At 40.6% G+C, this 13,696-nt stretch overlaps 1 protein-coding gene across 4 annotated transcripts in view; it reads right to left on the bottom strand.

Moving 5' to 3' along the window:
• The window catches only part of ESRP1 (epithelial splicing regulatory protein 1), a 51,857-nt gene extending 38,388 nt beyond the window's left edge, over positions 1-13,469 (bottom strand). For 3 of the 4 annotated variants that reach the window (XM_032421869.1, XM_032421870.1, XM_032421866.1), the window contains exons 1-4: positions 12,974-13,469; positions 12,344-12,472; positions 10,968-11,081; positions 7,886-8,000 (exon numbers count right to left, since the gene is read on the bottom strand). In XM_032421869.1, coding sequence (XP_032277760.1) covers positions 7,886-8,000; positions 10,968-11,081; positions 12,344-12,472; positions 12,974-13,105 — 490 coding nt within the window. In that variant the 5' untranslated portion in view covers positions 13,106-13,469. The remainder of the gene's footprint in view (positions 1-7,885; positions 8,001-10,967; positions 11,082-12,343; positions 12,473-12,973) is intronic. The other variant, XM_032421867.1, reaches the window with a different exon arrangement.
• Positions 13,470-13,696: the final 227 nt, after the last annotated feature.

Here is a 13,696-nt window from a genome sequence, read left to right as displayed (position 1 = left end):
CTCTATCCATCTACCAGCACCTATCATTTCTCAGAATCTATTGACATAAATGATGGCATTAAACACCATTTCATGCCAAACACCATCTGTTTCCTCCAATTTTCACAGTAGCCGTATCAGGTAGATAATGGTAAAACCAAATGGATGAAGAAACTAGGATTTAGGGAAGTTCTGCAACTCACCCAGTCTCCTGGCTGGTAGGAAAGACAGCCGGAATTACAATACAGCTCTGATTTGACTATGTGTACATAATTCACTGCACCAAGATAAGAAGCTTTGCTTAATTCATTTTGAGAATACTTTATGAGATTCACTGCACCAAGATAAGAAGCTTTGCTTAATTCATTTTGAGAATACTTTATGAGAAGATTTCTAAATGTATATATAAAAGCTGAGTGATAAAGATCGAAAGTAAAAATGTAAAGTATCCTGTCCGGGTAGACATAGATTAGTAGATGAGGAATTATTTACTGAATTCTGCTTTTAAAGTAGGAATATGTTCTAGACATTTGGCTAACTTGGTTCCACATGATACGTTTCAACATGTTTCCCTTCAAGACATCACACACCAAGGATCAGCAGTTCTAAGCTCCTGACAACTTTTAAAAGTCACCCAACCTCCTGCATGCCCAAACCAAAACCAAAACTTACACACACACACCCTCTCTTCAGAAGGCTCGTTCAATTCTTAATCCTTACCAGAATTTAACATAAATAACAAATAAAGGAGGGTTAAAAAAAAAAGTTTTAGTACCAATTCTTTCCCGTATCAATTTATAATTATATATTGAATGACTTGCTGCACGTCTGATCTTGAGGAAAGGAAAGATGAGCCTATGCCTCCTGATTTATGGCTCATCATGCAACTTACTCATTCTGCCCTCGAGGCGGCCACAACAGCAAGAACAGGCTTAGCCAGCTTTACAATGAGAAATGCCATGAGGAAATGAGAAAGGGTAAAGCCAGACATGGTGGGAACAACACTAACATTTCAGATTACAATTGAGCAGAGTGCAACATTTATACCAAGCTCACAGAAGTCCAGACTTTGCCTTTATTTGAATAGGAGGAACGTTTTCCTTAGTGCTACCTTCAGTGAAACGAATTTCAGGATTCAACCCAAACTTACACTAGCTGAAGGTGAAATTCAGAGAGCAAGAATTTACAAAGTCCATCAATATTAGCTCACCATCTCAAAAAGCAAAATCAAAAACCACCTTTAAACAAAGCTCGCCACTCCCAGGTCATCCACTCAAAAAAGTTACCTTTTCTGACTGCCTAAAAATGGACACATTTGGTTATAAATTTTCGCTTGTAAGTAACATCTTTTTCAAAGTAAATTTTTAGTTTATACTAGGAGAATCACATATATAAAACAAATACATTGTGGAATGATTAAGTTTAAGCTACATTATAACAGCATCCCAATTAAAAATTCTAACCAAGCCGTTTTTCCCTGCCATAGACCCTTCAGAAGACAAGTTTGTTTCCTCCCCTTCTACTCTGCTTTTATTTAAAACACAATGGCTTAACGGCCAGACATATTACAATAAAATGCCTATGCTAATGAACAAAGGAATAGCCAACAGAATATGGAAAGAGAAAAGTCGAATTAGTACCTGTGGAAGAATTGAATTTCCTACAATTATGTGAAGGAAAGGAGTGATAAATTACCCTTAAATGAGTTGCGTAATTTAAAAAATAGAAGTTTCTATAAATAACCTTCTATATTTTAAAGTGAGCTCTGAAAGAAGCAAATCAAGAATGCTACTATAAAATTTAACTAGGAATCAAGGCAATAAAAACTTTTTCATACCAGTAATAAAATGCTGGGGAAAAAAAAAATCTAAAACCATAGTTTTAACTCTATTCCAAGAGGGCTTACTCCTTCCCAGAGGGAAAACTGTAAGACCCATCCTAACAAATATTACTTCAGGAGATATTATTGTAACAAAACACAGAACTGACAACTCAATTACACCCTCAAAGAAATAAGATAGAAAAGAAACAAAAGAGTGAACATTTTTACTTTAGAAAAAGACACTTATGTGGGATAAACAAATTAGGAAAGGGAGACTATGAAAACAAGTCTTCTAAGGCCTTCTAAAACAAACCAAAAAATTATCCTGAAATTCCCACTCACATTTTAAAAGTAAATTATTTTATAATTAAAATAAACCACACAAAATTAACATAACTCTGAGTGCTGGCCAAGAAAAAAAGTATTTCTAGTCACTTATTATAGACCACAAACCAGAGTATTTGCGGATTTGGCTCATATCATGCTGACGTGATGCCAAAGATAATTTCTTCCCCCCTCCATCTAACAAGGTCAACTACTAACCTAGCTTAACTGTACACTTGAAGATACTTAAAATCCCTTTCATACGCAGAAAGGTACCAAGGAGGATTCAGCATGTCCCTCCCCTTTTTAAGCAGGGCAATGAAGGTTTATGCAATTGTAAAGGCCCAGTTCAGTTTATCAGAATAAGCACGTAAGTGAAGCATTAACCACACAAACAATTTTACAAATGGAGAAATACAATTAACCTTGAAGATTAGCTGTACTAACACATACTTGATGTTTTAAAAAGGTCTATATCCAATCTCACACAAAGTCAAAAAAAATTTTAAGTGTAAAATAGTTTGGTTTTTTTTTTTTTTTTAAGATTTTATTTATTTGACAGAGACACACACAGTGAGAGGGAACACAAGCAAGGGGAGCGGGAGAGGGAGAAGCAGGCCTCCTCCTGAGCAGGGAGCCGGATGCGGGGCTCGATCCCAGGACCCTGGGATCATGACCTGAGCCGAAGGCAGACGCTTAATGACTGAGCCACCCAGGCGCCCCTAACTGTAAAATAGTTTAAATAAGGCCTTAAATCAGTAAGCAAGTCCTTTTTTAAGTCCTTGGAAGCTGTTTTTCTTCATCTGAGATCCCCCAACAACCTGGTGAGGTTCAAAGGATCATAGTCAACATTGTAAAGTGTGTGGCAGGCCAGGCCTGACTAAGTGGTTGTATATAGTATCATCTTATTCCTTACAATAGGCATGCCCATTTTAAGATGGGGAAACTGAAGCTGAGGGGTACACTAAATTCACCAATAAATCTGACTCCAAAGCTCGTGTTCTTAACCATTCTGCTGTTTTAAAAAAAAAAAAAAAAAAAAAAAAAGATGGAGAGAAAAGCCTTAAGATTTTATTTATTCATGAGAGACAGAGACAGAGAGAGAGGCAGAGGGAGAAGCAGGGTCCCTGCAGAGGCAGGGCTTGATCCCAGGACCCTGGGATCATGACCTGAGCCTAAGGCAGATGCTTAACTGACTGAGCCACCCAGGTGCCCATCTCCATCTTTAATATATGGGAAAAATAGGCCAATGTCACTGTATTAGCACATGCACACACACAAATCCTTCACCCCATCAAGAAGAGGTGAGACAGACAGACACACATACACCCCTACTAATCTTTGGATGGGCAGACAAGAGTGGTTCAGTGATTTTTTTTTTTTTTCATCCTGACAGTGGAAAACTGCGCTAGTGAAATGGTATTTGCTAATAATAAACAGCACATATGGATGCAACTGGATAGAAGTTTTACAAAATGAACTCCTCTTTCTTGCTCAACAGTTCAGTATGCGCTCAGGAAACACAGAACATAAACCTAGAAGGGACATCATCTATTTAAATAGCCAACCCCACCCTCAAATGAGCTTTATAAATTCTAGAATATTACCCCCTAGTTAAGGAGCACGATTTTTACATCAGAGTCCCTCTGGCTCAAGGGCTGGCACTTCTAGCTAAAACCGCTAAGTCTCAGTTTCCCCAGCTGTAAAATGGGGGTGACACTCCACTGGTTGTGCGGAGGCTGCTAGTGGTATACATGGTAAGCACTTAACTCACAAGCTTTCTTTTACCTGCTCTCCTTACAAGGCCAGACTTTATTAAAAAGTTCTTATTAAAGGCTTGGCAAAGTAAAATAAACACAATGGAAGAGGTCTTGATTAATGAGAATAAATTAGTTCATGAATAACAAAGCTAAGAAAACACAGGTCAAGAAACCAGGAGGAAGTAATTCCATCCACCACTGGGGAAAAAATAGGGTTGCTCTTTTTTTAAAATGGATAAAAGTCATACAAACAGACCCATAATTGAAATGTCTTTTTCACAGGAGAAAACTAGTATTAGTTTCCTCAAATTATCTAAGATAACCCCCCCCCCCAAAAATCAGAGGCCTCAATTCCTATTTTCACACCTTTACCACCTCACCTGATTAAATAAAAAGCTTACAAAATGCTACCCACATTTTACCTGCTAAATGAGGTCCTCTCTCCTGAAACCGCATACTTTAAAAGGCAGGTGACAAAACTGCAACTTGAAGAACTCAGAGAGGTCCAACACTAATACCAGAAGTGGTCTCAGAACCAACACAAGGAAATAAGTTCTAAAATAAGGACCAGCACTGCATTCAAGAAATTCCTAAACCCTTTATTCTATCAAAGTAGTCCTACTTTTTCATTTACACAGTTCCTGGTGGTTTACAAAGCTTTCGTTTGGGAATACCTGAGATAAAAGTGAGGCTTGGAGAAGACAAGTAACTTTCCCAGGAAAGGGAAGCTGTATACTTTACTTGTTCCTTTCCGAGGGTTGGCAAGAGCCTCTCCCTCCCCTGGTTTACCTGGTTGGACAGGTAATCCCTCAGGAGCAACTGACTCCCCATCTACTTGGCAAAACCATCAAGGATGTGTAATGACCGTCTTTAGGTTTCCAAATTCAGTGTCATTTCCATATGAGAAAGGTAAATAGTTAGTGATCTGAAAGAATACAACTCTTCAGTCCAGACATTGTGGAAATCTTCTGCATAGATAAGGACGCGTGCATAGTCAATTTGGTATGATTGTTTTTGACCTGGGGACTTTGGTGGCCCAGTCAAGGCAATAATGGTTCTTTTGAATAGGAGTCATAAAATAATTAATCACAGCTGCAATGTAAAAACCCACTGTCAGGAAAGCTTAAGATTTCTTACCTATTAAATGGGAAAGAAATATGCAGATAGAACATTAATAAGAACAGTTAAGATTAAAATTCTATTTTCTAATTGGGAATAAAACTATAAATCTAAGACTCTTCCAATGTAAGCCTAAAGAAAGTAGAATAAAGATATTTAAGAAATAGAAAATACCCTAGTTTTTCCAATGAATGCATTACTAAATGGCCATGAGCTCCTTCATATTTCAAGTGTCATGTGTCTGAAATGGAGCCCAAGTTAGCATTATTCACAATTCATTTGTTTACTATAGTCAAATATTTCTGATTTTCATCTTCATGGTGCTTGAAAAAAGAACCACCAACAAATAATTTTAGAGCTAGGATTAAAGTGAATGACAAAAAATAATCGGCAAAGCATTGTTCTCTCTTCACTTAAATGTCAGTTCAATTTTCTATTTTAAAAAGTACCATATACTGGTGTGTAGATAATGAAGCACAGAGCAAGTAAAAAGTCCAGATTACCACACTGAAAATGTTTACTAATAAGCCCAAATTTTATATACGTGAAGGTCTCAAGAAGAAACCAAGGAGAAAAAAAACCAGATTAACTTCTGGTAAGTTTTCCCTGAACTGTCAGAACATTGAGAAAACTGAAAAACCCAAATATAACAACCTCTTGCTTGTAGCTAGGAAATTTTTACTAGCATGTGACCTACAATCACTAACGGAAGATGGTCTTTGCCAAAAGAGGATACTGAATAGTCAAAGATAAACAGTTCTTAATATTGTCTTTTTCTAAATCAGATAGTTCTAAAATTGTCTTTTTCTAAATTAGATAACTTATTAGACTACCTCCATCTATTTTTTTTTCTGGATTTGTTTCTCTATTTTGTCTAGACTTCCCACACTCCAGGTCTGTGAGCAAATAATATTTCTGTTGTTTAAGCCACATATTCTAATAGTATTTGTTATGGTAGCCCTAGCAGACCAATACTGCATTCAAACCAACAAAACAATTAGTAAGAATTTTTCTGCTGTCCCAACCTTTTAATTCTTATAAGAATTCCCTCAAAATGAGCTTTACTGCACCCGCCCCCCAAGCACTAGTGGTGATGCTAAAGCAAATTTCCAGCTAACTACTTCCAGTGGGTACAGTGGGTACAAGGGGTTAGGAAAAACGTGCAAACATTTTCCAATCAGGAAAAGAAGTTTTGAAATAAAACAAGAATCAGCCTTTAGCTCCTGAAAAGAATGAGAAAGTTTAAGAATAAACATCTATAACCCACAAGTTCCTGAAAGTAACTTAAATCCGACTTCAAGCTGGTTCTCATAGTGGCTTTAGGTGAGTTGCCCAACTCTTCTATTACTCAATTTCACATCTGATGTTAGCACATGACTACTTATTAGCTAGCACTTTAAAGACTTACTGGATGAAAGATGGGTCAGTCATGACTACAAGACTTGTGATGATAAAATTTACTTTTACAATACACAGTGCATCAAATATACGATCTTGGAAATGAAAGAATTTGGGGGTAAAGTCCCAACCTCATTTTATCATCTCAAAAGATGACTTATTATAATCACCATTAAAAGGGGTACCTGGGTGGCTCGGTCAGTTAAGCGTCTGCCTTCGGCTCAGGTCATGATCTCAGGGTCCTGGGATTGAGTGCTGCCCGCATCGGGCTCCCTGCTCAGCAGGGAGTCGGCTTTTCCCTCTCTCCCTCCCCCCTGCTTGTGCTCTCTCTTAAACACACTCTGTCAAATAAATAAATAAAATCTTTAAAAAAAGAAAAAGAATGGAATGTTTGTAAAGAGGAAATACCCACTACTTAAAAAAAATTCTTATCCATTCAAAAGATGTCAAAGTCCTAAAACCAAGATAATCAAGAACAGAATCAGTATCAAAGAAGGTAGTCTTCACATTCTTTATCAAAAATCCAGACACTCCCATAATGTGAACTTGAATTCTATTTTAGACGTGCTCAAGTCATAAAAGTCCAACTCTAAATCCATCTAACTAAATCACTATTCAAATTCAGTAAATCATATAACTACTTTTAAAGATGCCTGTAATTGTACTATTAGTTCTTCCTAGTACAACAGACAAATTTTGGACAGGGCAATTTTTTTTTTTTTTTTTTTTTTAAGATTTTATTTCTTTTGGACAGGGCAATTTCATTCATACACTAACAAAGTTAAAAATATTTTAGGGGTGGGGTGCCTGGGTGGCTCAGTCAGTTAATAGACTGACTCTTGAACTCCGCTTAGGTCATGATCTCAGGGTCATTAGACTGAGCCCTACATCTGGCTCTGCACTCAGTGAGGAGTCTGCTTGAGATCCTCTCTTGCCCTTTTTCTCTGCCCCTTCCCCAGCTCACGCTTTCTCTCTAAAATAAATAAATGTCTTTTTATTAAAATAAATATTTTTTAAAAAAAATTTAGGCCTGACTGCGTGGCTCAATTGGTTGAGCCTCCAACTCTTGGTTTTGGTTCAGTTCATGATCTCATGGGTCATGGGATCAAGCCTTGTGTAGGCTCCCTGCTCAGTAGGAAGTCTGCTTGAAGATTCCCTCCCTCTGCCCCTCCCCCCACTCTCATGCTCACATGCTCTCTCAAGTAAATTTTTTTTTTTTTAAAGATTTTATTTATTTGCCAGAGAGAGAGAGAGAGGGAGAGTACAAGCAGGGGGAGTGGCAGGCAGAGGGAGAGATGTGGAACTCGATCCCAGGACCCTGAGGATCATGACCTGAGCCGAAGGCAGACACTTAACCATCTGAGCCACCCAGGTACCCCTCAAATAAATAAATCTTTTAAAAAATATTTTAAACTTTCTTGAGTTGCCATTTTACCTGGAGCTACCTTTTCAAATGATTCTTGGGTAATCACTTAAAGGATACACTCTGTCATTGCTGCAACATCCAGTTTATCAATATCAGGTGAACCAGGGCAACACTTCTTGAATTCTTTTCGAAGGTCAAAAAAGGAATAGAAGCATTCAGGCAATAATACATTCTGAGGAATGACAAAAGTAGACACTGTTAACTAGATGAACTTAGTTCAACGCTTCTCAATTAGAAACCTAAGAATCGAACGGAAATATATTTTACCACAATTAAATTTTTTAATCAAATATAAGAGTGACTTTATTTTCTAGTACAGTATTACATCCTATACACAAGTGTCATGGAAAAAATACCTTATTTTAAGGTAATAGATTACATTTGTGTTCCATCATGCATTCCATTCAAAAACTTTTGAAGCTATAATACATTTGGGCTGTCATGTATTTTCTGATTGATAAAACTACACTCTTTTCAGTCATAATCATTTCAGACCATCTGTATTTTCAGGCAGCAATATTAGCTCTTTTAGTTCTCATAAAGAGGCCTATGTTTACAGTGTCTACCTAGACATAGGATTCAGTCACAAAACTAGACATAGGATTCAGTCACAAAACATCATTAGTTTTCCTGACCAAGATTCTGGCTATACCTGAGAACTCGAACTAGATGGATGGATGGATGGGTGGATGGATGGAAGGAAGGAAGGAAGGAAGGAAAGAAGGAAAGAAAGAGAGAGAAAGAGAGAGAAAGAAAGAAAAAGATACCACAAATCTCAAGAGCAAAGGAGAAACAGTTACCTGCTGTTCTTAGCTACTAGCACCACTCTTGTGGTTATTAAGCTAGTTTAACTGTCTGGGCAAATATTATACTATTATGTTTTTGTTTCCCCTAGTGTGTGTGGGGGGAAGAACCCACATTGAATAACTTGCAAAGATGAATTTTTTAAAACTGAATTTAGATTTTTCTTACAATCTCAAAATAGTTTCTCTTTACTCACTGGGAATTTCTACCCATTTACACATTAGAAAGTCAAGGAAATAAAGACTTTTTAATGTTTGCAACCTATAACATTTATGCAATGATGTGTCTTTCTATCCAGATTTCCTAACTGGATTCTATTAGATGTAGACCTGCTCCTGCTATATTTAAAATAGATATCGTGGCACCTGGCTGGCTCAGTCATTAAAGCATGTGACTCTTGATCTCAGGGTTGTGAGTTCCAGCCCCATATTGGGTGTAGGGATTACTAAAAAAAAAAAAAAAATCTTTAAAAAAAATAAAACAGATATCATTGTACCATGGTCCGTTTTCAAAACAGTTACTAAGAAAATGGTGAATCTTCAAGACTACCTACTAGAATGCTCATTTAAAAGCTGTTGATAATGAGAATAACTTGCATGTTCAACAATAAAAGATTAGTTTAAATAGCTGTATCCACTTAAAATACTGAACATTTAATTCTTAAAGATGTTATACTAAATTATAAAGTAGGCTAAAAAGTGTATAATATGAATGCTCCTTGTAAAAATAGATTTTTCTACAAACACCTGGAAGAATATTTTCAAATATGTTCATATTAGAGAAAAACACTTTAATATGGTTTTCTGAATGGCAAGATTATTTTATGATTTTCTCTTTTTTTTTAATGAATAGAACTACCTTACGATACTAAGTTAGTTTCTTGTTTTAGGATACTGAATTAATTGTTTCAGGTTTCTTTATCAAAATCCTAATAGAAATGACTCAGGAAAATGTCTCAATTATTGTCTGGAGGTTTTCCCACATTTAAAGCAGTCCATCTAAAATAAAAACAGCTGTTTGCCTTCAGCCCAACAGGGAAAGGATTGTTTCATCCCTCTCCATAAGAGTTTGAGGGGAAGAAAAATATCCTCATATATCTATTTCTGGATCGAGGGTATAGCAATTGGTCTAGCATCTAATTAATGAAAAACACCCCCCCTTTAATCGAATAATTACTAAGGTTGCCATAAAAGGAGTGGTTTTCTCAACTCTTAAGATATAGGGACTTGAATTTCTCTTTCAGACTTTTGAAACTGTCATTATATAACTTGTATCTTTGCATTTCTTCCCTAGTGAGGTAAAAAGAAAAATCTGCACTGACTAGCCACTAACGACATCAAATGTCAGTCTAAATCTTTCTTTGAAGACTTGCGTCATCCAGTTTCCTTAAAAATATTTTACTTCATTTTTTCAAGTTCAGTATTTGCCTACCACAATAAAAAGTTACAGCTCAAACTAATTAAGTTGATAAGATCAACTATATTAGCAATGATTGGCTACATTGGGTCGCCCTCTACACTCTCCATTTTCCCTCAGCCCCTCAGTATTCTTCCCAGGGAGAGAAATCACATTATCTACAGTCAGGTTGTATTTTTCTCACTATTTTCTTTTCCATATCAGAAAGACCAGCAAAGGTAAAAGATGAGGCTGGACCTACTGTTTTGACACAGTATTTGATCAGTTTTGAACATTTACTTTAAGTCAAAGTGCAGTATGCTATAATTAATGTTTCACTAGTTATATGGCTGTCTTTACACAGTACAAAGCTCTTAAATGAAATTAGTTACAATTAAAAAGATTTCATTCAACCTTTTTCTCTGCTCCTTCCTTTCTAAGATAAAGCATTTTCCACACAGATGAGAATGTTACAATGTCTTAAAATTTAAAAGTAAATGTTTTCTCTTGCCTACTTGCTGTTAAAAGTCAAAAATTCAGCTCATATACTCTGGAAAAGGGAGAATGTCAACCATCTCAAAAACTTAAACAAAAAGAGAAACTTTCATTAAGTCACCAGAGAATATCTATAAAATTACTGCCATCTCAAATAGCTCTATTGAAGGGTCATGAATTTTTTGTGGTAAAATACACATAACACAGTATTTACCATTTTAACATGTAAGTGTACAGTTCAGTGCATTAAAAACATTCATATTGTTGTGAAACCATCACCACCGTTCCTTTGTCATCTTCTGAAGCTGAAATTCTGCCATCAAACAGTAACTCCCAACATGCATTTTTTTTAAAACGGAGAAACTTGGATAAACCATAAAAAAAAAAAGCAGCTTCCAGTGACCCCCAAAGGTCTAATCATTCTCTGAGAAGCCAGCACACTTACCTTCTTGGAAGCCTCAGGATGCAGGATTTGCCTGACATGCAGCTGCCCATCAGTACAGAGGCAGAAGGAGGTTCCAACCCCAATATTCAGTTCATTGCTTACTGACTGGTTAAACTGAAAACAAGACACAGGGATGCAACTGATGCAGGATTTCCAAACTCTAGGCAAAGTGGCCCCAACGTGTTGATAACCAAGGAAAACCACACTGCCATATAAGGGGACACCAGTGCTGCGGCAACGTTAGAAAGGCCTCATTCCCACAAACTATCTAGATTCCTTTAGATAGGAAAGCTTTCCAATCAACCCACATTTCAGAGACAGGTGAATTTAGTATATACATTCTTCCTTCCATTCCCTCCTATTTCTGCAATAAATCCACATTCAAGACTTTTAAGTCGGGTCTCATTTCATCAGCAGGTTGCCTTCAGATTACATCATTCCCTGGTGTTACTTTGTTTTATGTTTGGATGTTCCAAGATTAAGAAAGATGCCAGTTTGTGATAAACAAATGTGGTTAATGGGTATAAGGACCTCTGGAAGGTCTGGCCACACGTTTCCTGGAACAGAACCCCAAGACGATAACTTACCCCTATTAATTCACACCTTGTGTGCTAGGGCAGGGGCCGTGAGAGATCTGACCCTCACCTGTGCACAGGTGTGTAGCGCCCCGCCCTATCCCTGATCCAGTACCCAACAGAACCACGAAGCAGCCGGTTTTTGGGTCACCTCAATTCCATTAAGGGGATTCCACCAGTCTCAGTGACCCAACGAGCAGCCCTACATGCTCCGGCCTGCAAACCCTCCCCGGCGCTAGGACTAAGGCCACTGAAGAAGTAATAAGGCAACCAGAACCGAACCTGTCGGAGTCCAGAAGCCTGAAACCGAGCAGTCACCCTCAGGTTCCCATAACACCGGGGCCACCTCTAGCACGCCGCGTGGGGACCACCCGCTCCCCTACACCACAGCCACAGCGCCCTCTGTCCTAGGGCTGAGCCACAGACCCAAACCCCCGCAGAGAACAGGCGCGTCTGGGGTCTGGACCTGGGGATTGGGGCGCTAGGATTCAAACTCCGCTCATCATTCAATTGGTAAAGCCCGACTGATTCCGAGGCCCCAGGAATATCTCGAAAACTAGCGACTTTTGGCCCATGAGCCTAGGGGCTGGGAGGCTTGGAGGAGTAGCGACCTCCTCCCAAAAAGTCCACCCGGGCCTCCAGGCCGGGCTTCCACCCACGCGGCCGGGCGTCTCGCCACCCTGCCCGGGGATGCGAGTGGACCCGCGGGCGAGGGCGTGGGACCTGGTATGGCTGCCTTGGGGGAGGGGGGACGCCTGCGCGGCTTGGATAAGGGTGGGCGGCGCGGCCCAGGGCTGTCACCTGTCGGAGGGCTTGGTCCAGCTGCGGCGCGGAGGACAGACTTTCCGCGTCGATCTTAGTTTCTTCTTTACAATCCTCCGTCAGCTCCAACTGATCCGGTCTAACTAGTACTTCATGCAACTGTCCCACCTTCAGAGGGGAAAGAAGCTGGGGTCAGTTTTCCCCTTCCTCAATTTGGAAGCCTCCATATTCACCCTCCTCTCTCGCTCCCCTGCCCGGGCGGCCGGCGCCTCTCGTGGGGTCTGGCCGCAGAATCAAAGCTCACTTGTCGCGAGCGGCTCCAGTGGCAGCGAGGTCGGCACGGCCCTGCCTCCGGCCCCACCCCCACCCGGATCAGGTCGGAAAGGCCCTGGAAGTGGGAACCCGGGCCCCAGGGATCCCACCCCGGCTCCGCGGGGCGTCCCCCGACGGGCAGAGAACCCGGCTCGGCTGCGCCCGGCCTCCCCACCTGAGCCAGATTTCGGATTAGTGAAACGGTTCCAAAGCGTTCGGTTTTACTCTGGATTCTGTAGGCCTCGGGTCCAGCCTCATAAGTGGCCAAACAAGAACACTTGTTTACCGACTCCCCAAACTTCTACAACAAACTTCTTGCCCCATTCCTATCATTTGGACAGAAACCTAGAGAAATACCTTCTTGTTGGCCAGATCCACGACTTTCCATAACAGCAGGATCAGCTCCTTCTCATCCGAGCCCAGCTTGGCCCCCGTGGCCCCAGCAGTGATCCCAAAAAGCACCACCAAGTAATCCGGAGACGCCGTCATGACGATAGGTGGGGAGGGGGAGAGGGGGGTTGGGAGGCGGTGAAGTGGGGTGGAAGTGAGAACGAGAAAACCTGTGCTGAAACCTCTTCTAAGAGAAAAAGAAAGAGCGCCCACCCCCCCTCCTCTCCGCCGCTGGTGCAAAAGGCGGTAACCAACCACCCAAGCCCACACCTGGCCGGTGCTCCACACCCTGGGCAGGAAGGGGGGTGGGAAGGAAGGCGCAGGAGGCCTGCCCTTTTTGTATTCAATTGCCCGTGCGTCTATGCAAAAAGCCAGGAGCAGGGCTGCACCCCGGGTGGAGCGCGCAATGGCTGAAAGCTTTTCTGTTTTGGGATGTGGCTCTACCTGCCCGCCCCTTCCCCCTCCCCCACGTGGTGCAGGTAAGAGACACCTGGCGGCGCCGGCCCATTGGCTCCTTCAAACCACGACGTGGCAGCGGTGGGGGAGGAGGCCGCCTGGGGAAAGGGAAGGAGGGGGCGGGAGACAATGGCTGGATGAATGGAGAGGAGAGGGCGAGAAAGAAGGAGGGGGAGACGTGAGGGGCGGGGAAGAGGCGGTTGCCACCTAAAGGGTAGCCCAGGCCAGACGGGA

Source organism: Phoca vitulina, unplaced genomic scaffold, assembly GCF_004348235.1.
Source record: "Phoca vitulina isolate PV1807 unplaced genomic scaffold, GSC_HSeal_1.0 scaffold25, whole genome shotgun sequence".
Lineage (NCBI taxonomy): Eukaryota > Metazoa > Chordata > Mammalia > Carnivora > Phocidae > Phoca > Phoca vitulina.
The sequence above is the reverse complement of the archived record's forward strand: the minus strand, read 5'-3'. Positions and strand labels throughout refer to the sequence as shown.